Source organism: Vanellus vanellus (genome assembly GCF_965231255.1).
Source record: "Vanellus vanellus genome assembly, contig: HAP1_SCAFFOLD_1941, whole genome shotgun sequence".
Taxonomy (NCBI): Eukaryota; Metazoa; Chordata; class Aves; order Charadriiformes; family Charadriidae; genus Vanellus; species Vanellus vanellus.
This window is the reverse complement of record NW_028127996.1, coordinates 1,415-23,019: the sequence shown is the minus strand read 5'-3', so window position 1 is coordinate 23,019 and position 21,605 is coordinate 1,415. Positions and strand designations below refer to the sequence as shown.

Sequence of the window (21,605 nt, the reverse complement as noted above, 5' to 3'; positions counted from 1 at the left end):
TTTTTTTTTTTTTGATCTTTTTGCACTTTTCCATTTACTTTCCCTTTTTTCACCCTTCCGCCTTTCCTTCTTCTTTTTGCTCCTTTTGCTTCATTTCCTTTTTTTTTTTTTCCCGCTTTCCTTCACTTCCGCTTTTCCCATATTTCCACTTTCATTATTTTGTCTTCTTTAAATCACTTTTGCTTTTCTTTTAAATCCATTTCGCCGTTCTCTTTCGCTACTTTCACTTTCTTTTACCGCTTCGGCCTTCACAAATTCATTTCCCGCCCCTTCACTTTCGCTTTCTTCCGCCGCTTTCGCTTCCTTTGCCGCCGCCACTTTCCCTTTCTCTCTCCCCCCCTCCCCCCCTCCCCCCACTTTCGCTTTCCTCCCGCCTTCCGCTTTGGCTCCGCCCCCCCCAGGCCCCGCCCACCTGCGAGTCACCGGCCAAGGTAATGACGCGCCCCTCCCCCCGCGTGCCGCCGTCGGGCCCCTCCCCCCACCCATCGCCATCGTCATCCTCATGTCATCCTCCCCCTCCCCCCCCCCATCCCCTCCCCCACATCGTGTCTGTGGCTCGTGCGACACGCGGGGGGGGGGGGGGGGGGGAGGGGCGGCCACCTCGCGCGGGGGCGGGGGGAGGGGGCGGGGGGGCGTGTCCCCGGCACAGCCACGCCCAGGCATGTCGCCCCTCCCCCGCCCCGCCCCCGCCCCTGACCCCGCCCCTCCCCCAGGGCCCGCCGAGGTCACCGAGGGGTCACCCGGCCGCGGCGCCGGAGAGATCCTGCAGGCGGCGAAAGGTCAGTGCCCCCCGACCCCGCGCCACGCCCTCGTGCGACGCCCTCGTGCGACGTCCCCGTGCGATGTCCCCACGGCCGCGTCCTGGTGCAAAGTCCTCGTGCGAGGCCGTCGTGCAATGTCCCCATGGCCGTGTCCCCGTGCAACGCCCCCAGTGCAGCGTCCCATCACGAGGTCCCCGTGCGAGGTCCCTGGTGCACGGTCCCCATCGCATGTTCCCCTCGTGATGTCCCCATGGCCGAGTCCCCGCACAAGGTCTCCACGGCGCGAGGTCCCCGTGCAGTGTCCCCGTTGCAACATCCAAGTGCAAAGGTCCCCGTGCAAGGTCCTGGTGCAATGACCCCATTGCGATGTCCCCGTGGCCAGGTCCCCGTGCGAGGTCCCCATGTGAGGTCCCCATCTCAACACCCGCATGCAAAGCCCCCATGCGAGGTCCCCATTGTGATGTCCCCGTGGTCAGGTCCCCGTGCGAGGCCCCCGTGCGAGGTCCCCATCTCAACATCTCCATGCGATGTCCCCACGGCAATGTCCCCGTGGCCAGGTCCCTGTGCGAGGCCCCCGTGCGAGGTCCCCATGGTGATGTCCCCACAGCGATGTCCCCATGGCCAGGTCCCCGTGCGAGGCCCCCGTGCGAGGTCCCCATTGTGATGTCCCCATGGTGATGTCCCCATGGCCAGGTCCCTGTGCGAGGCCCCCATGCGAGGTCCCCATCTCAACATCTCTGTGTGAGGTCCCCATGGTGATGTCCCCACGGCGATGTCCCCGTGGCCAGGTCCCTGTGCGAGGCCCCCGTGCGTGGTCCCCATCTCAACACCCCGTGCGAGGCCCCCGTGCGAGGCCCCCGTGCGAGGTCCCCATCTCAACACCCCTGTGTGAGGTCCCCACGGCGATGTCCCCGTGGCCAGGTCCCCGTGCGAGGCCCCCGTGCGCAGTCCCCATCATCTCACCACCCCGTGCGAGGCCCCCGTGCGAGGCCCCCATCCCGACGTCCCCATCCCGGCGCCCCCGTGCGCGGCGCCCGTGCCGGGGAGGGCCCCGGGGGCTGACGGGCGGTCCCCGCAGGCCGGGAGGAGTACGTGGCCACCTTCAAGGGCAACGAGTTCTTCTGCTACGACCTCTCGCACAACCCCATCCAGAGCAGCACGGACGAGCTCACGCTCTCCTTCCGCACGCTGCAGCGCAACGGCCTCCTGCTGCACACCGGCAAATCCGCCGACTACGTCAACCTCTCGCTCAAGGGCGGCGCTGTCTGGCTCGTCATCAACCTCGGCTCCGGCGCCTTCGAGGCGCTGGTGGAGCCCGTCAACGGCAAGTTCAACGACAACGACTGGCACGACATCCGCGTCACCCGCAACCTGCGCCAGGTAGGGCGGGGGGCGGGGCGGGGGGGGCGGGGGGGGGCGGGGGGGGCGGGGGGCCCGATGGGGGGCGGTGGACATTGCTTGGCCCAAGGGGGTGGAGGATCTTGGTCAACCGCTCAACTGGGAGCACTGGGCAGCCCAACGGGGTGGTGGACCCTGGTTGAGCACTCAACTGGGAGCACTGGGCAGCCCAATGGAGTGGTGGATCTTGGTCAGCTGCTCAACTGGGAGCACTGGGCAGCCCAAGGGGGTGGAGGATCTTGGTCAACCACTCAACTGGGAGCACTGGGCAGCCCAATGGAGTGGTGGATCTTGGTCAACTGCTCAACTGGGAGCACTGGGCAGCCCAACGGGGTGGTGGATCCTGGTGGAGCGCCCAACTGGGAGCACTGGGAGCACTGGGCAGCCCAATAGAGTGGAGGATCTTGGTCAACCACCCAACTGGGAGCAATGGGCAGCCCAACGGGGTGGTGGATCCCGGTCGAGCGCCCAACTGGGAGCACTGGGCAGCCCAATGGAGTGGAGGATCTTGGTCAACCACTCAACTGGGAGCACTGGGCAGCCCAATGGAGTGGAGGGTCCTGGTCAAGTGCCCAACTGGGAGCACTGGGCAGCCCAAGGGGGTGGTGGATCTTGGTCAACCACCCAACTGGGAGCACTGGGCAGCCCAACGGGGTGGAGGATCTTGGTCAACTGCTCAACTGGGAGCACTGGGCAGCCCAATGGAGTGGAGGATCCTGGTCAAGTGCCCAACTGGGAGCACTGGGCAGCCCAAGGGGGTGGTGGATCCCAGTGGAGCGCCCAACTGGGAGCACTGGGCAGCCCAATGGAGTGGTGGATCTTGGTCAACCACCCAACTGGGAGCACTGGGCAGCCCAATGGAGTGGTGGATCTTGGTCAACCACCCAACTGGGAGCACTGGGCAGCCCAATGGAGTGGAGGATCCTGGTCAAGTGCCCAACTGGGAGCACTGGGAGCACTGGGCAGCCCAATGGAGTGGAGGATCTTGGTCAACCGCTCAACTGGGAGCACTGGGCAGCCCAATGGAGTGGTGGATCTTGGTCAACTGCTCAACTGGGAGCACTGGGCAGCCCAACGGGGTGGTGGATCCTGGTTGAGCACTCAACTGGGAGCACTGGGCAGCCCAATGGAGTGGTGGATCTTGGTCAACCACCCAACTGGGAGCACTGGGCAGCCCAAGGGGGTGGTGGATCCCGGTGGAGCGCCCAACTGGGAGCACTGGGCAGCCCAATGGAGTGGAGGATCCTGGTCAAGTGCCCAACTGGGAGCACTGGGCAGCCCAATGGAGTGGAGGATCCTGGTCAAGTGCCCAACTGGGAGCACTGGGCAGTCCAACGGGGTGGTGGATCCCGGTGGAGCGCCCAACTGGGAGCACTGGGCAGCCCAAGGGGGTGGTGGATCCCAGTGGAGCGCCCAACTGGGAGCACTGGGCAGCCCAACAGGGTGGTGGATGTTGGTCAACCACTCAACTGGGAGCACTGGGCAGCCCAATGGAGTGGAGGATCTTGGTCAACCGCTCAACTGGGAGCACTGGGCAGTCCAATGGGGTGGTGGATCCCGGTGGAGCGCCCAACTGGGAGCACTGGGCAGCCCAACAGGGTGGTGGATCCTGCTGGAGCGCCCAACTGGGAGCACTGGGCAGCCCAAGGGGGTGGTGGATGTTGGTCAACCACTCAACTGGGAGCACTGGGCAGCCCAATGGGGTGGCGGATCCTGGTCGAGCGCCCAACTGGGAGCACTGGGCAGCCCAAGGGGGTGGTGGATCTTGGTCAACTGCTCAACTGGGAGCACTGGGCAGCACAACCAGGGTGATGGACCTTGGTCTACAACCCAACTGGGAGCACTGGGCAGCCCAATGGAGTGGAGGATCTTGGTCAACCGCTCAACTGGGAGCACTGGGCAGCCCAAGGGGGTGGTGGATGTTGGCCAACCGCTCAACTGGGAGCACTGGGCAGCCCAACAGGGTGGTGGATCCTGCTGGAGCGCCCAACTGGGAGCACTGGGCAGCCCAATGGAGTGGAGGATCTTGGTCAACTGCTCAACTGGGAGCACTGGGCAGCCCGACGGGGTGGTGGATCCTGGTCAAGCGCCCAACTGGGAGCACTGGGCAGCCCAAGGGGGTGGTGGATCTTGGTCAACTGCTCAACTGGGAGCACTGGGCAGCACAACCAGGGTGATGGACCTTGGTCTACAACCCAACTGGGAGCACTGGGCAGCCCAATGGAGTGGAGGATCTTGGTCAACCGCTCAACTGGGAGCACTGGGCAGCCCAAGGGGGTGGTGGATGTTGGCCAACCGCTCAACTGGGAGCACTGGGCAGCCCAACAGGGTGGTGGATCCTGCTGGAGCGCCCAACTGGGAGCACTGGGCAGCCCAATGGAGTGGAGGATCTTGGTCAACTGCTCAACTGGGAGCACTGGGCAGCCCGACGGGGTGGTGGATCCTGGTCAAGCGCCCAACTGGGAGCACTGGGCAGCCCAATGGGGTGGTGGATCTTGGTCGAGCGCTCAACTGGGAGCACTGGGCAGCCCGACGGGGTGGTGGATCCTGGTGGAGCACCCAACTGGGAGCACTGGGCAGCCCAACCAGGGTGGTGGATCTTGGTCGAGCACTCCACTGGGAGCACTGGGCAGCCTAACAGGGGTGGTGGATCTTGGTCTACAACCCAGCTGGGAGCACTGGGCAGCCTGATGGGGGTGGTGGACCTTGGTCAACTCCCCAACTGGGAGCACTGGGAGCACTGGACACCTTGGTAGCTCATCTGGGCCGATGGTCCTTGGTCAACTGGGGGTGATGGTCACCAGGGACTGCTCCCCAGCTGGGAGCACTGGGCACCTTGGTCAGCTCCCCAACTGGGGTTGATGGACACCTTGGTCAACCACCCAACTGGGAGCACTGGGAGCAATGGGCACCTTGGTCAGCTCCCCAGCTGGGCGTGATGGACACTGGGAGCTGCTCCTCAAACTGGGAGCACTGGGAGCACTGGGTGCCTTGGTCATCTATCCAGCTGGGGTTGATGGACACCTTGGTCAACTACCCAACTGGGAGCACTGGGAATGTCGGTCAACTCCCCAACTGGGGGCGATGGACACCAGGAGCTGCTCCTCAAACTGGGAGCACTGGGGCTATTGGTCGTCTATCCAGCTGGGGGTGGTGGACTCTTTGGTCAACTGCTTCACTGGGAGCACTGGGGATGTTGGTCAACTGTCCAACTGGGGGTGGTGGACACTGGGAGCTGCTCCCCAGTTGGGAGCACTGGGAGCACTGGATACCTTGGTCATCTGTCCAACTGCGGTTGATGGACTCCTTGGTCAGCTACTTCGCTGGGAGCACTGGGAGCACTGGGAGCACTGGGGATGTTGGTCGAGTACCCAACTGGGGGTGGTGGACACTGGGGGGCTGCTCCTCAAACTGGGAGCACTGGGAGCACTGGGGATGTCGGCCAACCACCCAGCTGGGGGTGGTGGACACCGGGGGCCCCCCCCAAACTGGTGCCCCCCCCCGACACCGCAGTCCCCCCAACTGCCCCGTGGGGTGACGGGGGGTGGGCTGGGGGGGTGGGGGAGGGGGTGGGGGTGGTCTCCGCGCCCCCCTCCCCCCTCTAATGACTTTCTGCTTCTCTCCCCCGAAGGTGGGCGCAGCCCCTCCCCCCCCGCGCAACCACCCCCCCTTCGTGCGACGAACCCCCCACCCCCCACCCCCCCTCCCCCCCCCCTCGTGCAACGCCCCCCCCCCCTCGTTGTGTGTGCGCGTGCGACTAACACGCTTACGGCCGCCGGGGCCCCCCCCCCCACTAACCTCCCCGCCCCCCACTAATCCTGGGGGGGGCCCCCCCCAAAACCAAAAAAAAAGCCCCGAGAACAAACCAAAAAAAAAGCCCCAAACCCAAACCAAAAAAATACCCAAACCAAAAAAATACCCAAACCAAAAAAATACCCCAAACAACAAAAAAACAAACAAACAAAAAAAAAAACCAAAAAAAACCCCAAAAACAACCAAAAAAAAAACCAACCCACCAACCAACCACCCCCCCCCCCACCCCCCCCCCAACCCAAAATAGCCCCAACCCCCCCAAAACGACTTAACCCCCCGCCCTCTCCCCCGCCCCCCCTCCCCCGGCCAACGTGTCATTTTTTTGTCGTTGTGTTTTGTCCTTTTCTTCCTCTTTTTGTTTGGCTCTGGGCCCCCCCGGCGCCCCCCCAGCACGCCGGGATCGGACACGCTATGGTAAACAAACTGCATTACCTGGTAGTTATCACTCTAATTGTTACTCCTTGGCTCGCGGCCCCTCTTCGGGCCCAATTCGCCCCAGTTTGGGCAACTTGACGCCGCCCCCGCCGCCCGCAGCGCAGCCGCCCCCCCCCGCCCCAAACCCGGTCGGTTCCCTCCCCGCCATCCTGCCCCCGGGGGGGGGGGGGGGGATGAGGTATTTCGGGCTCCCCCCCCCCCCCCGCCCCCACCCCCCGCTTCATTTTGGGGGGAATTCCTTGGATTTGGGGCAATTTGGGCCCCCGGCGTGGCAGGCGGCCGGGCCCCCCAGCGCCCCGCTGCAGAAAACGGCCGATTCCCCCCCAAAACCCGCCAGCCTGGGGGCAGGAGGGGATGTTTTCCCTCGGGGGGGGGCGACGCGGGGTCCCAAACCCACCTTTTGGGGCGCACCCCTGGGATTTTGGGCAATTTCATACGACCCACCGTACACAGCCGAGTCTCGGCTCCCCGAAGCCCAAACCAGCCCGTTTCCCCCCAAAATCCTGCCCGGGGGGTGCTGGTTGTTTTCCCTGGAAGGGCGATGCGGGGCCCCGAGCCTCGGGTTTGGGGTGAATCCCTGAGATTTTGGGCAATTTTATACACCCCCCACCCCCCCCACAGCCATCTCTTGGCTCCGCAGTGCCCAAATCAGCCAATTTGCCCCCCGAAACCCCCCCCGGCCCGGGGGGGGGATGGGGGTGGGGGTGTGCTGGGGGTGGGGGGTGGGTGATATTTTTTGGGGGTTCCCCCTCCCCAAATTGAGGACAGAAACGGCGTTTTCAGGACAAGCCCGTGGGCAGCTGCCGCCCCCCCCTTCCCCCCCCCCCCCCCCCGCGCAGGCAGCGGGGCCACCCCCTCCCCCACCCCCTCCCCCCAAACACCCCCCCCCCCCCCCCCCGGGATCGGGCCCCGCTGCCTGTGCCGCCGCCCCGCACGGCTTCGCACGGCCCCGCACGGCTTCGCACGCTCACTAACACTTGTGACCCCCCCGCCTTCCTCCTCCCCCTCCCCGTGCCCCCCACCCCCCCCTCCCCACCCCCCCCCCCCCATGGGTGCTGCCGGCGGAGCACCGGGGCCGACACACCGCGGGGGGGGGGGAGGGGTGTGCAAGGGGCGTGTGTTGGTGCGAGGCACGGGGGGTGTTGGTGCACGGCGCAGGATGAGTGTGTGTCCGTGCGAGGGCTGTGCAGGGGGTGTGGGGGGGTGTGCACGGGTGTGCACTGGTGCGAGGCGCACAGGTGTGTGTTGGTGCAAGGCTCGTGTGTCTGTGGGGTGTGCACGGGGGTGTTGGTGCAAGGCGCAGGATGGGGGGGTGCACAAGTGTGCGGTGGTGCTGGGCGGGTGTGCAAGGGGTGCAGGGGTGTGTGTTGGTGCAAGGTGCGCAGTGCGTGTGCACGAGTGCGCGTCGGTGCGAGGCGCAGGATGGGCGTGTGTTGGTGCCAGGATGGGGCTGCGTCTGCACCCGTGCAAGGGCCGCGCGTGTGCGTGGGTCACCGCAGGGGGTGTGCGAGCGTGTGTGTGTGCGAGCGCGTGTGCGTGGCGTGCATCTCCGCCCCCCAGCCCGGGGCACGTCTGCGTGCACGAGAGCGTGCCCACGCGTGCTCACGGCCCGTGTGTGTGTGTGTGTGCTCACACCCGCGTGCGAGCCACGCGCGGGGCTGCCCACGGTCCCTCCCGGGGCCCCGGTGCTCCCGCCGCCCCCGCCGCCCCCGCACGCCCACGTGCACGGCCCCTCGCGCGCCCTCGCACGCCCTCGCACGCCCTCGCGCGCGCTGAGCCCCACTAACAGCCATTTTTCTGTCTGAGTTCGGTTCTGTCTGAGGACCCACAAAACTCGTTACTAATCCGCCCCTCCCCCCCCCGGTGTCACCCCCCGGTGTCACCCTGTCACCCCCCTCCCCCCCATGGTCACCCCCTCCCCTTCATCCCCCCATCCCCCCCCCCCAACGTCACCCCATCCCCATCGTCACCCCGTCCCCGTGTCCCCCAGGGCCACCCCACCCCCACCCCGCGGGGGCTGTTCGGGGGGTCCCCCCGGGAGGGGGGGGGGGCGGAGGGGGGTTCGGGGGGTCCCCCCGGGGGGGGGGGGGGGGAGGGGGCGTTGGACACCAGCGGAGGTCTCAGGCGTCCGGGCCCCTCCCCCACCCCCCGGTGTCAGCGCTGGGGGGGGGGGGGGGGGGGAGGGGGAGGGGGGAGGGGCCCCTCGTGAGCAGCTGCCGCTAATGAGCCGTAATGAGCCGTAATGAGCCCCGAGACGGGCGCAGCTGCGCGCGGCGCCTCAGTCCGCTCCGCCCCCCGAATCCCCCCCGCCCCCCCCCGCCCCCCCCATCGCCATTTACCCCCCCGCCCCCACTGCCCCTCTGTTGTCGCCCCCATCACCCGCACAGCCCCCCCCGCCCCCCCCCGCCCCTATTTCTGCCCCGTTACCCCCCACATCGTCCCCCTATTGCCCACCCCACCCCCCATCCCCATGGCCCCCCCATCCCCGTCACCCCCCATGGACCCCCCACCGCCCCTATTCCCCCCCATCACTCCCATTGCCCCCCCCCCAAAACACCCCATTGCGCCCATCGCCCTCAATGCCCCCCATCACCCCCCACCACTCCTATTCGCCCCCCCATTGCCCCCCACATCACCCCTATTGCCCCCCATCACCCCTGTTGCCCCCCCATCGCCCTATTTGCCCCCCCATTGTCCCCCCATCTCCCCCCCACCCCTATTGCCCAATATCACCCCTATTTGCCCCCCCATCACCCCCCACCACCCCCATTGTCCCCCCATCACCCCTATTCACCCCCCATTGCCCCCCACATCACCCCCATTGTCCCCCCATCACCTCTATTTGCCCCCCCATCACCCCCCATCACCCCCATTGTCCCCCCATCACCCCTATTCGCCCCCCCATTGTCCCCCCATCACCCCTATTCGCCCCCCCATTGCCCATTGCCCCCCACATCACCCCTATTGCCCCCCATCACCCGTTGCCCCCCCATCGCCCTATTTGCCCCCCCATTGTCCCCCCACCTCCCCCCCCCACCCCTATTGCCCAATATCACCCCTATTCGCCCCCCATTGCCCCCCACATCACCCCCATTGTCCCCCCATCACCCCTATTCGCCCCCCCATTGCCCCCCACTGCCTCCCATTGCCCATATTGCCCCCCCCATCACCCTAATTTCCCCCCCCATCACCCCCAACCTCCCGGGTACCACCCCCCGCCCCCCCCAGCCCCGTTTTGGGGTGCCCCCCCCCCCCCCAGACACAGAAATGGCTGCGGCGGGCGTGCGGGGCCCCCGCTGAGGCCTGGCGCGCTCGTGCCGCAGGTGACCATCTCGGTGGACGGGATCCTGACGACGACGGGGTACACGCAGGAGGACTACACCATGTTGGGCTCCGACGACTTCTTCTACGTGGGGGGGTCCCCCAACACCGCCGACCTGCCCGGCTCCCCCGTCAGCAACAACTTCATGGGCTGCCTCAAGGACGTGAGCGCGGGGACACGGGGACACGGGGACACGGGGACGTGGGGATACGGGGATGTGGGGACACGGGGATGTGGGGACGTGGGGACGTGGGGATATGGGGACGCGGGGACGTGGGGACGTGGGGACACTGGGACACGGGGATGTGGGGATGTGGGGACGTGGGGATATGGGGATGTGGGGACACGGGGATGCAGGGATGCAGGGACGTGGGGACGTGGGGACATGGGGACGTGGGGACGTTGGGACGCAGGGATGCGGGGACACGGGGATATGGGGATGCAGGGATGCGGGGACGTAGGGACGCGGGGACGCTGGGACGTGGGGATATGGGGATGTGGGGACACGGGAGGCCTGGGGACACGGGGACATGGGGACACGGGGACATAGGGACGCGGGGACACAGGGACATGGGGACATGGGGACGCAGGGACACGGGAGGCCTGGGGACATGGCGTGTATGGGGACATGGGGACAAAGGGACATGGGGTGCTTGGGGACATGGAGCATTGGGGTGTCTGGGGACACGGGGTGCACGGGGACAGAGGGACATGGGGTGCAGAGGGACAGGGGACACCCCTGGCACACGGGGACCTGGGGACACTCATGGGACGTGGGGTGCACGGGGACATGGATGCACGGGGACACGGGGACGCCCCTGGGACAGAGGGACAGGGTGATGCCCCTGAGACATGGGGACACCACGGGGGACACCCCTGGGACATGGGGACACGGGGTGCACGGGGACACGGATGCACGGGGACATGGGGACGCCCCAGGGGACACCACGGGGGACACCATGGGGGACACCACAGGGACATGGATGCATGGGGACACGGGGACGCCCCTGGGACAGAGGGACAGGGTGATGCCCCTGGGACATGGGGACACCACGGGGGACTCCACGGGGACACCACAGGGACACGGATGCACGGGGACACGGGAACACCCCTGGGACAGAGGGACAGGGGGATGCCCCCGGGACATGGGGACGCCCCTGGGGACACCCCGGGGGACACCATGGGGGACACCATGGGGGACACCACAGGGACACGGATGCACGGGGACACGGGGATGCCCCTGGGACAGAGGGACAGGGGGATGCCCCTGGGACACAGAGACGCCCCTGGGGACACCACGGGGGACACCATGGGGACATGGATGCATGGGGACACGGGGACACCCCGGGGACACCATGAGGGACACCACGGGGGACACCACAGGGACATGGATGCATGGGGACACGGGGACACCCCTGGGACAGAGGGACAGGGGGATGCCCCTGGGACATGGGGACACCCCGGGGACACGCATGCCCGGGACGCGCCGCCGCCGGGTCGGAGGACACGGTGCCACCCCGCGCCTGTCCCCGAAGGTGGTGTACAAGAACAACGACTTCAAGCTGGAGCTGTCGCGGCTGGCGCAGGAGGGCGACGGGCGGGTGACGCTGCACGGGGCGCTGCTCTTCCGCTGCGAGGCGGTGGCCGCCCTGGAGCCCGTCACCTTCGCCACCCCGCAGGCCTTCCTGGCGCTGCCGGCGTGGCGGGCGGCGCGCGCCGGCTCCGTCTCCTTCGACTTCCGCACCACCGAGGCCAACGGGCTGCTCCTCTTCGGCGCCGGGCGGCCGCGGGGCTCCGGCCGCCCCCGCCCCGACTACCTGGCGCTGGAGCTGCTGGACGGACACCTCTACCTCCTGCTGGACATGGGCTCCGGCGGCACCAAAGTGCGCGCCAGCGCCCGCAAGGTCACCGACGGCGAGTGGTGCCACGTGGACGTGCAGCGGGACGGGCGGAAAGGTGACGGGGCGGGGGGGAGGGGGTGTGCCGGGGGCGCTGGGGCGTCCCCCTGTGTCCCCGTGTCCCTTATGTCCCCCAATGTCCCCATGTCCCCCCGTGTCCCCCCGTGTCCCTTATGTCCCCCAATGTCCCCATGTCCCCCAATGTCCCCATGTCCTCCAATGTCCCCATGTGCCCAATGTCCTCATGTCTCCCAATGTCCCCGCGTCCCCCCGTGTCCCCCCATGTCCCCCCATGTCCCTCATGTCCCCCAATGTCCTCATGTCCCCCAATGTCCCCGTGTCCCCCAATGTCCCCATGTCCTCCAATGTCCTCATGTCCTCCAATGTCCCAATGTCCCCATGTCCCCCAATGTCCCCATGTCCTCCAATGTCCCAATGTCCCTTATGTCCCCCAATGTCCCCATGTGCCCAATGTCCCCATGTCCCCCCGTGTCCCCCAATGTCCCCATGTCCCCCAATGTCCTCATGTCCCCCAATGTCCCCGTGTCCCCCCGTGTCCCCCAATGTCCCAATGTCCCCATGTGCCCAATGTCCCCATGTGCCCAATGTCCCCATGTGCCCAATGTCCTCATGTCCTCCAATGTCCTCATGTCCCCCAATGTCTCCGTGTCCCCCCGTGTCCCCCAATGTCCCTGTCTCACCCTGTGTCCCCCAATGTCCCCATGTCCCCCAATGTCCCCATGTCCCCAATGTCCTTTATGCCCCCCAATGTCCCCAATGTCCCCATATCCCCAATGTCCCCATGTCCCCCAATGTCCCCGTCTCACCCTGTGTCCCCCAATGTCCCCAATGTCCCTTATGTCCCCCAATGTCCCCATGTGCCCAATGTCCCCGTGTCCCCCCGTGTTCCCCCGTGTCCCCCAATGTCCCCATGTCCCCAATGTCCTTTATGTCCCCCCATGTCCCCCAATGTCCCCATGTCCCCAATGTCCCCATGTCCCCCCATGTCCCCCAATGTCCCCGTCTCACCCTGTGTCCCCCAATGTCCCCATGTCCCCAATGTCCCCATGTCCCCCCATGTCTCCCAATGTCCCCATGTGCCCAATGTCCTTTATGTCCCCCAATGTCCCCATGTCCCCCCATGTCCCCCAATGTCCCCATGTGCCCAATGTCCTTTATGTCCCCCAATGTCTCCATGTCCCCCCATGTCCCCCAATGTCCCCATGTCCCCAATGTCCCCCTGTCCCCCAGGCTCAGTGTCGGTGAACAGCCGCAGCACCCCCTTCCTGGCCAGCGGGGAGAACGAGGTGCTGGACCTGGACTCGGAGCTGTACCTGGGGGGGCTCCCCGAGGGGCGGCCGGGCCCCCCGCTGCCCCCCGAGCTCTGGACGGCCTTCCTGCGCTACGGCTACGTGGGCTGCGTCCGCGACCTCTTCGTGGACGGCCGCAGTTGGGACGTGCGGCGCTTGGCCGAGACCCACGCGGCCCCCGGCGTCACCCCCTTCTGCGCCCGCGAGCCCCCCCGGCACTGCGCCAGCGGCCCCTGCCGCAACGGGGGGCTGTGCCGCGAGGGCTGGAACCGCTTCATCTGCGACTGCCTCGGCACCGGCTACCTGGGACCCCGCTGCGAGACCGGTGGGTGGCGGGGACCCCCCCCACCCCGGGTCCCCCCCCAGATGCCCGGGTCCCCTGGGGGGGGGGGCGGGGGCGGGGGAGGGGGCACCCAGATAGTTGAGACCCCTGGGCAAGGGGGTACCCCGATGCCTGGGACCCCCCCCCAAATGCTTGGCTCCCCCCGGGGGTGGTCCTTGGGGCGGGGGCCCCCCCCCGACACCCGGGTCTGTGATGCTGGGGGGTTCCCTGGACAGCCGCGCCCCCCCGGGGGGCGACCCTGGGGAGGGGGTCCCCATATACTTGACCCCCCTGGGGATGGGGGTCGGGGGGTCCCCGCTGCTCCTTAGCTCCGGGTGGGGGTCCCCTACGATGGGCGGCGATGACGGGGACACCCCCCCCCCCCCCCCCGAAATCCTGCAGAGGCGGCGGTGCTGAGCTACGACGGCAGTATGTACCTGAAGGTGCTGGTGCCGGGGGCGGCGCAGACGGAGGCGGAGGACGTGGCGCTGCGCTTCATGTCCCCCCGCGCCTACGGCCTCGTCCTGGCCACCACCTCCCGCCAGTCGGCCGACACGCTGCGCCTCGAGCTGGACGGGGGGCGCATGAAGCTCACCGTCAACCTGGGTGAGACCCCCAAACCACCCCACACCCCCAAAAGCCACGCCCACCGCCCCGAAACCCACCCCCAAAGCGCTGCCCGAGTCGGCTCTCGTGACGCACACCCCCACCCCCCCCCACACAAGTGGTCCCCAAAGCGATGCTCAAATCGGTGCCCGAGACCCCCAAACGGTGCCCGAGACCCCAAACGGTCCCCAAAGCGGTGCCCGAGTTGCTGTCTGTGACCCCAAATCGGTCCCCAAAGGGATGCTCAAATCCGTGCCTGGCACCCCAAATTGGTACCCGGGACACCAAAGCTGTCCCTAATTTGGTGCCCGGGACCCCAAAGTGGTGCCCAAGACCCCCAAATTGTCACCAAATCAGTGCCCGGGACCCCAAAGTGGTGCCCGAGACCCCAAAACTGCCCCACAGCACTGCCCAAGTTGCTCTCTGTGACCCCAAATCGATCCCCAAAGGGATGCTCAAATCAGTGCCCGGCACCCCAAAACTGTCCCCATTTCGGTGCCCGGGACCCAAAAATGGTGTCTGTGACCCCAAAACTGTCCCCATAGTGATGCTCCAGTCAGTGTCCGGGACCCCCAAATGGTGCCCACGTCCCCAAAACGGTGTTCAAGATGGCGTCTGTGACCCCAAAACGGTCCCCAGAGGGATGCTCAAGGTGGAGCCTGGAACCCCGAAACTGTCCTCAAAATGCTGTCTGAGACCCCCAAACTGTCCCCAAAATGGTGCCCGCGGCCCCAAAATGGTGCCCAGGTCCCCAAAATCGCACCTGAGACCCCAAACTGGGCTCAGACCCCCCTAACGGCACCTTCCCCCCCCCCCGCAAACCCCAGGACCCCAAAGCAGCACCCAGGACCCCAAATTGGCACCTCTGGGTGGGGGGTGTCACCGGAGCCGACTCGGGCACCCGCGTCTCCATCGGGTCCCGTCCCCCCCCCCCCCCGGGTTTGGAGCCCTTGTGACCCCCCCGCTGCCACTTGGGGCACAGCGCCGGGACCCCCCAGAGGGGTTGGGGACCCCCCCAAGGGATCGGGGATCCCCCCCAGCGTCGGGGATCCCCCCTGCAGCCCCCCCTATACTGGGGGGGGGGAATGACACCCCCACGGGGCTGCAGGTCCTCTGTGGGGTCGGGACCCCCCCCATGATATTGGGGACCCCCCCATGGGATTGGGGACCCCCCCTGCAGCCCCACAGCACTGGGGACTCCCCTGCGGGGTTGGGGACCCCCCCATGGCCCCCCCCGGTCCCGGCACGATTGCCCCCCCCGCCCCGCAGCGGTTGACGAGGGGGGGCCCAGCCCTGGGGGGGGGGTGTGAACCCCCCGGATCCCCCCGGATCCCCCCCGGGCTGGGCCCCACGAGGCGGCCGGGGACCCCCCGCGAGGTGCCGCTGCCCCCCCAGACAGGGACATGTCCCAGTCCTGGTCCCCATCCCAGTCCCATCTCATTCCCATTCCAGTCCACTTCCAGTCCCGTCCCAGTCCCCATTGTATCCCAGTCCTGTCCCAGTCCCATCCGCATCCCAGTCCCATCCCAACCCAGTCCCAGTCTCCATCCCAGTCCTGGTCCCCTCCCAGCCCAGTCTCCCTCCCAGTCCAAGCCCCCAGTCCCATCCCAGTCCCTATCCCATCCCAACCCAGTCCCCATCATATCCCACTCCCAGTCCTGTCCCCATCCCAGTCCCCATCCCAGTGCCCGCCCTCTCCTCGTCCAGTCCCAGTCACCCCCTTTATCTTGTCCCCAGTCCCATCCCAGTCCCTGTCTGAGTCCTGTCCCCGTCCCAGTCCCGTCCCAGTCCCGTCCCAGTCCCGTCCCAGTCCCGCCCCAGTTCCCAGTCCGGTCCCCGCTGGCACCTCGCGCCCCCCGGCCGCCCCCCGTCCCCGGGGCGCTGCGCGCGGCCGCGGCTCCGCAGGGCCTCATCCTCCTCTCTTCTCTCCCCAGACTGCGTGCGCGTGGGCTGCCACCCCAGTAAGTGACCCCCCGCCCCCGCCCATGGGACCCCCATGGGGTGTGACACCCCCCGACCCCCCCGGGCGAAGGGTCCCCCATGGGGTGTGACACCCCCCCAGACGCCTGAGTCCGCTGGACACCCCCGGGGTCACACGCGGACACAGCCACGCACACGCGTGTGCAAGACGTGTGCAGGGTGGGGGCGCGTGCGTGTGCACAGCAGGCTCAGCGCCCCCCCAGGGGCACACACGCGTGTGTCAGGGGTGTGACACGGGGACACGGGCAGCAGCTGCTGTCACACGTGTGTGCGGGGGCTGGGGGTGCACAAACACACACGTGTGTGCAAGGCCGAGCATTTCACACTCACTGGTGTGCACAGTGCCTGTGCTGGGGAGGGGGGCGGTGTCACAAGGACACACGTGTGTGCATGGGGGGGGTGGTGGGATGCACACACGTGTGACACACGTGCCCCCCCCAGGGAACAGGCATCTGGGGGTCCTACCCGAGGGGAGGGGTCCTGGGGGGAGCGGGAGCACACACGTATTCACACGTGCCACACACATGTGGGGACACGCACACGAGCTGTGGGTGTGCACACGCGTGTCCCTGTGTTCTGCAGCCGTGCGCACCTGCACACACGTGCTGTGACGGTGCACGTACTCTGCAGCCGGGCACAAGTTCGTGTGTGTGCGCACACACCACAGCTGTGCACGGACACACACACGCGTGTGCACGTGCACACACCTCCCTGCATGCCCCCCTCCCTCCCCCTCCCCGTGTCCCCTGCGTGTCCCCGTGTCCCCCGGCCCTCGCACGTGTGGGCACTCGCAGGGCTGTGGTGGGGTGCGTGTGCGAGGGGGGGCCCATGTGTGTATGTGTGCACGTGTGTGTGCACAGCTGTAGCGTGTGTGCGCACATACGTGTGTGGACAGCTACAGCGCGTGTGTGCACGCGTGTGCGGCTGCAGCGTGTGTGCGTGTGTCCATGCGCAGCGGCAGTGTGTGCACACGCGTGTGCGGCGTGTGCGGCGTTCAGGGGTGCGCAGGGCTTGGGGGGTGCACGGTGTTCGGCTGCGCACACGCGTGTGCGCAGTGCCTGCGGGGGTGTGCACGGGGGGACTGCAGGCGTGCGCGTGGTGTCATCGGGCTGTGCGTGCCGGTGCTGTGGTGTCGCCCGGTGTCACTTGGCCATGCCCGGTGTCGCAGCGTCACCCGGTGTCATGCTGTCACCCATTGCCTAATGTCACCCAGCGGTGCCCACTGTCGTGGTGTCACCCGGTATCGGGGTGTCACCCAGTGTCATGGTGTCACCCGGCTGTTCCCGGTGTCGTGGTGCGCCCCGATACCTGGTGTCGTGGTGTCACCCGGTGCTGTGGTGTCACCCGGCGGTGCCCGGTGTCGCGGTGTCACCCGCTGACCCCCGCCCCCCAGGCAAGGGCCCCGAGACCCTCTTCGCGGGGCAGAAGTTGGACGACAACGAGTGGCACACGGTGCGGGTGGTGCGGCGCGGGCGCAGCCTCCAGCTCTCCGTCGACAACGTCACCGTCGAAGGTGCCGACACGTGGGGGGGGGGACATGGGGGGACGGGGGTGCAGCTCCGTCGGGACACGGGTGCGTGGGGACACGGGGATGTGGGGACGGGGGCGGAGGTCCGTGGGGATGTTGGTGCCGGTCCGTGGAGATGTGGTTGCAGAGGTCGGTGGGACACGGGGACGGGGTTGCACAGGGACGTGGGGACACGGGCGCAGGTCCGTGGGGACGTGGCGCGCGGGGCTGGAGGTCGGTGGGGACACGGGGGCGCAGGGACACCCACCGCCCCCCGCCCCCCCCCCCCCCGCAGGGCAGATGTCGGGCGCCCACACCCGCCTGGAGTTCCACAACATCGAGACGGGGATCGTGACGGAGCGGCGCTTCCTGGCGGTGGTGCCCTCCAACTTCCTGGGCCACCTGAGCGGGCTCCTCTTCAACGGGCTGCCCTACCTGGACCTCTGCAAGAACGGGGACATCAGCTCCTGCGAGCTCAACGCCCGCTTCGGCCGCCGGACCATCGTGGCCGACCCGGTGGCCTTCCGCGGCCGCGGCTCCTACGTGGCGCTGGCCACGCTCCAGGCCTACACCTCCATGCACCTCTTCTTCCAGTTCAAGACCACCGCCCCCGACGGCCTCATCCTCTTCAACAGCGGCAACGGCAACGACTTCCTCGTCGTGGAGCTCGTTAAGGGGTGAGGGCGCCTCGGCGGGGGGCGGCGGGGTGGTCCCGGGGACCTCGGGGACCCCCCGAACCTCCCAAGACCATGGGGACTGCCTGGGGGGGGTCGGGGGACATTGACGACATTCTGCACCTCACAGGACCTCGGGGACCCCCTGGGGACACCTCGGGGACCCCCCACCCCGGGGCGCCCACCCCCGCTCATGAGGCCCCCCCCAACTGCCTCAGACCCCTCCCCCTTCGGTCAGACCCCTCCCCCTTTGACAGGCTCCTCCCCAGCTGAGGCCACGCCCCCTAACCGAGGCCACGCCTCCCCAGCTGTGCGCACGCTGCGTTGTGCCTGGGGGGGTGTCCCCCTTAGCTCAGCCCCCCCCACCTTATATAAGGCCCCGCCCCTTATTGCTCAGACCACGCCCCCGATTCTGACTACGCCTCCCCCTCAGGCCACGCCCCCCGTCCCCAGGTGCATCCGTTATCTCTTTGAGTTGCCCCCCCTCGGCTCAGGCCCCGCCCCCGCCCCAGGCCCCGCCCCCCGCCCCGGCTCAGGCCCCGCCCCCGCCCCAGGCCCCGCCCCCCGCCCTGGCTCAGGCCCCGCCCCCTGCCCCCCAGGTACATCCACTACGTGTTCGATCTGGGGGACGGCCCCTCCCTGATGAAGGGGAACTCGGAGCAGCCGCTGCACGACGGGCGGTGGCACGAGGTGTCGGTGGCCCGGGAGGGGGGGACGCTGCACGGGCTGCGGGTGGACGGGCGCCCCGTGACCCAGCACGGCCAGGGCGCCCGCAACCTCGACCTCAAGGGTGAGCGGGGCACCCACGGGGGGGTACCTATAGGGGCGAATATGGCGGGGGGGCGCCCGCAGAGGGGCACCCACCGGGACATGTGTGGGGGGCGCCTATGGGGTTGACACCTATAGAGGTGCATATGGGTGGGGACACCCACAGAGGGGCACCCGTGGGGGAGGGGATTGATTGGGGGGGGCACCTACAGGAATGTGTGCGGGAGGGGGGCACCCATGGGGGGATAGACTGGGGGGGCCCCTGTAGGGGTGGATGGGGGGGGGACACCCACAGAGGGGCACCCACAGGGACATATATGTGGGGGGGGCACCTAGAGGGGGTGGATGGGGGGGGCACCTAGAGGGGTGTATATGTGGGGGGACACCCACAGAGGGGCACCCACAGGGACATATATGTGGGGGGGCACCTAGAGGGGGTGGATGGGGGGGGCACCTAGAGGGGTGTATATGTGGGGGGGACACCCACAGAGGGGCACCCGCAGGGGGGGAACGGATGGGGGGACACCCATAGGGATGTATACGTGGGGGGGCACCCACGGGGGGGTACCTATAGGGGAATGGGGGGGGGGTGCAGCCGAACGGGGGTGTGCATAGGGGGGACACCCATGGGGGGGGTCACCCGCGGGGGGGGGGACACATACAGGGGGTCACCCGCGGGGGGTGCCCCCAGGTGGGCCCCCACGGGTGACACCCCCTCCCCCGCCCCCCAGGGGAGCTGTACATCGGGGGGTCAGCAAGGGGCTGCTGGGGCGGCTGCCCAAGCTGGTGGCCTCGCGGGGGGCTTCCAGGGCTGTTTGGCCTCTCTGGACCTCAACGGGCGTCTCCCGGACCTGCTGGGGGACGCGCTGCACCGCGTGGGCCACGTCCAGCGCGGCTGCGACGGTGAGGGGGCACGGGGGGGCAGGAGGGGGTCTGGGGGGCAGGAGGGGGTCTGGGGGGGGCAAGGGGGGCCTGGGGGGGGGCAGAAGGGGGTGTGGGGGGGGCAGGAGGGGGTCTGGGGGGGCAAGGGGGGCCTGGGGGGGCAGGAGGGGGTGTGGGGGGGGCAGAAGGGGGTCTGGGGGGGCAAGGGGGGTATGGGGGGGCAGGAGGGGGTATGGGGGGAGAGGAGAGTGCGGGGGGGTCAGAAGGGGGTCTGGGGGTGCAGGAGGGGGTCGGGGGGGCAGAAGGGGGTCTGGGGGTGCAGAAGGGGGTATAGGGGTGCAGGAGGGGGTGTGGGGGTGCAGGAGGTGGTCTGGGGGGGGCAGAAGGGGGTCTGGGGGGGAAGAAGGGGGTCTGGGGGTGCAGGAGGGGGTGTGGGGGGGCAGAAGGGAGTCTGGGGGGGAAGAAGGGGGTCTGGGGGTGCAGGAGGGGGTGTGGGGGGGCAGAAGGGGGTCTGGGGGGGAAGAAGGGGGTCTGGGGGTGCAGGAGGGGGTCTGGGGGGGGCAGAAGGGGGTCTGGGGGGGCAGAAGGGGGTCTGGGGGTGCAGGAGGGGGTCTGGGGGGGGCAGAAGGGGGTCTGGGGGGGCAGAAGGGGGTCTGGGGTGCAGGAGGGGTCTGGGGGTGCAGGAGGGGGTCTGGGGGGAAGAAGGGGGTCTGGGGGTGCAGGAGGGGGTGTGGGGGGTGCAGAAGGGGGTCTGGGGTGCAGGAGGGGGTCTGGGGGGGCAGAAGGGGGTCTGGGGGGAAGAAGGGGGTCTGGGGGGCAGGAGGGGGTTTGGGGGGGCAGAAGGGGGTCTGGGGGTGCAGGAGGGGGTGTGGGTGTATGAAGGGGTACGGGGATGCAGGAACATGTGCGGGGGGGCAGAAGGGGGTCTGGGAGGTGCGGGGGGGCAGGAGGGGGTGTGGGGGGCGGGAGGATGTGTGGGGGTGCAGGAGAGAGAAGGGGGGTGTAGGAAGGGGTATGGGGTGCGGGGGGTGCCCGGGGCTGGGGGGCTGCAGGGGGGTGCCCAGGCGCTCGTGGGGGTGCACATGCGCTCACAGGGGGCTGCGGGCACAGAGAGGGGCACCCAGGGGTGCTCAGGGCACGAGGGCGCACGAGGGCGCACAAGCGCAGACGGGGGTGCACGAGGGCGCATGAGGGTGCCCGAGGACACCGAGGAGTGGTGTGGGGGGGGTCGGGGGGGGCACCCCAGTGACGCCGGCGCCCGCAGGCCCGAGCACGACGTGCACGGAGGAGTCGTGTGCCAACCAGGGCGTCTGCCTGCAGCAGTGGGACGGGTTCACGTGCGACTGCACCATGACCTCCTACGGGGGCCCCGTCTGCAACGACCGTGAGTGGGGGGGCGGGGGGGCGGGGGACAGCCCAGGTGGGCCACGGGCTCTTGTGCAAGGTGCGGGTGGCCCCCTCTGCCTCGCACGGGACACGCGTGTCCTTTGCAGCGGGTGTACACGGCCCCGTGTGCCATACATGGGACACGTGTGTCCCTTGCACGGGCGTGCGTGGCTCCGCGTCCCTTTCATGGGGTGTATGTGGCCCCGTGTGCCATACACGGGACACGCGTGTCCCTTCCACGGGGTCCCCGTGTCCCCACGCCACCGAGGCCCAGGTGAGTTCTGGGCAGAGCCCCCCCTCCCCCTTTGCACACACGTGTGGGGCACGAGGGGCGTGCGAGGGCTGGCGGTGTGACACACACCCCCACCGGGGACACAGGCATCTGGGGGGCTCTCCCCCCCCCCCGGTGTCACTCCGACCCACTGGCCCGTGGGTCATCTGTGGGCAGGATGTGGGGCACGGTGACGCCGTGGGGCAGGACGGGGGTTGGAGTGACGGGGGGCTGCTGTGGGTCACTGTGGGGGTCCTGGGGGTCCCCGAGAG

At 68.3% G+C, this 21,605-nt stretch overlaps 1 protein-coding gene across 1 annotated transcript; it reads left to right on the top strand.

The window, feature by feature from the left end:
- Nucleotides 1–661: 661 nt before the first annotated feature.
- Nucleotides 662–21,060, top strand: LOC309684782 (neurexin-2-like; the record flags this gene model as incomplete). Its single annotated transcript, XM_082500647.1, is given in 15 exon segments — nt 662–779; nt 1,840–2,141; nt 6,363–6,407; nt 9,731–9,892; nt 11,265–11,685; nt 12,879–13,262; nt 13,662–13,865; nt 15,800–15,826; nt 17,239–17,358; nt 17,648–18,029; nt 18,626–18,816; nt 19,526–19,543; nt 19,546–19,590; nt 19,593–19,697; nt 20,941–21,060. Coding segments are annotated over 15 exon segments (2,644 nt in total), but the record flags the coding sequence as incomplete, so codon positions are not given.
- Between the last annotated feature and the right edge of the window lie 545 nt (nt 21,061–21,605).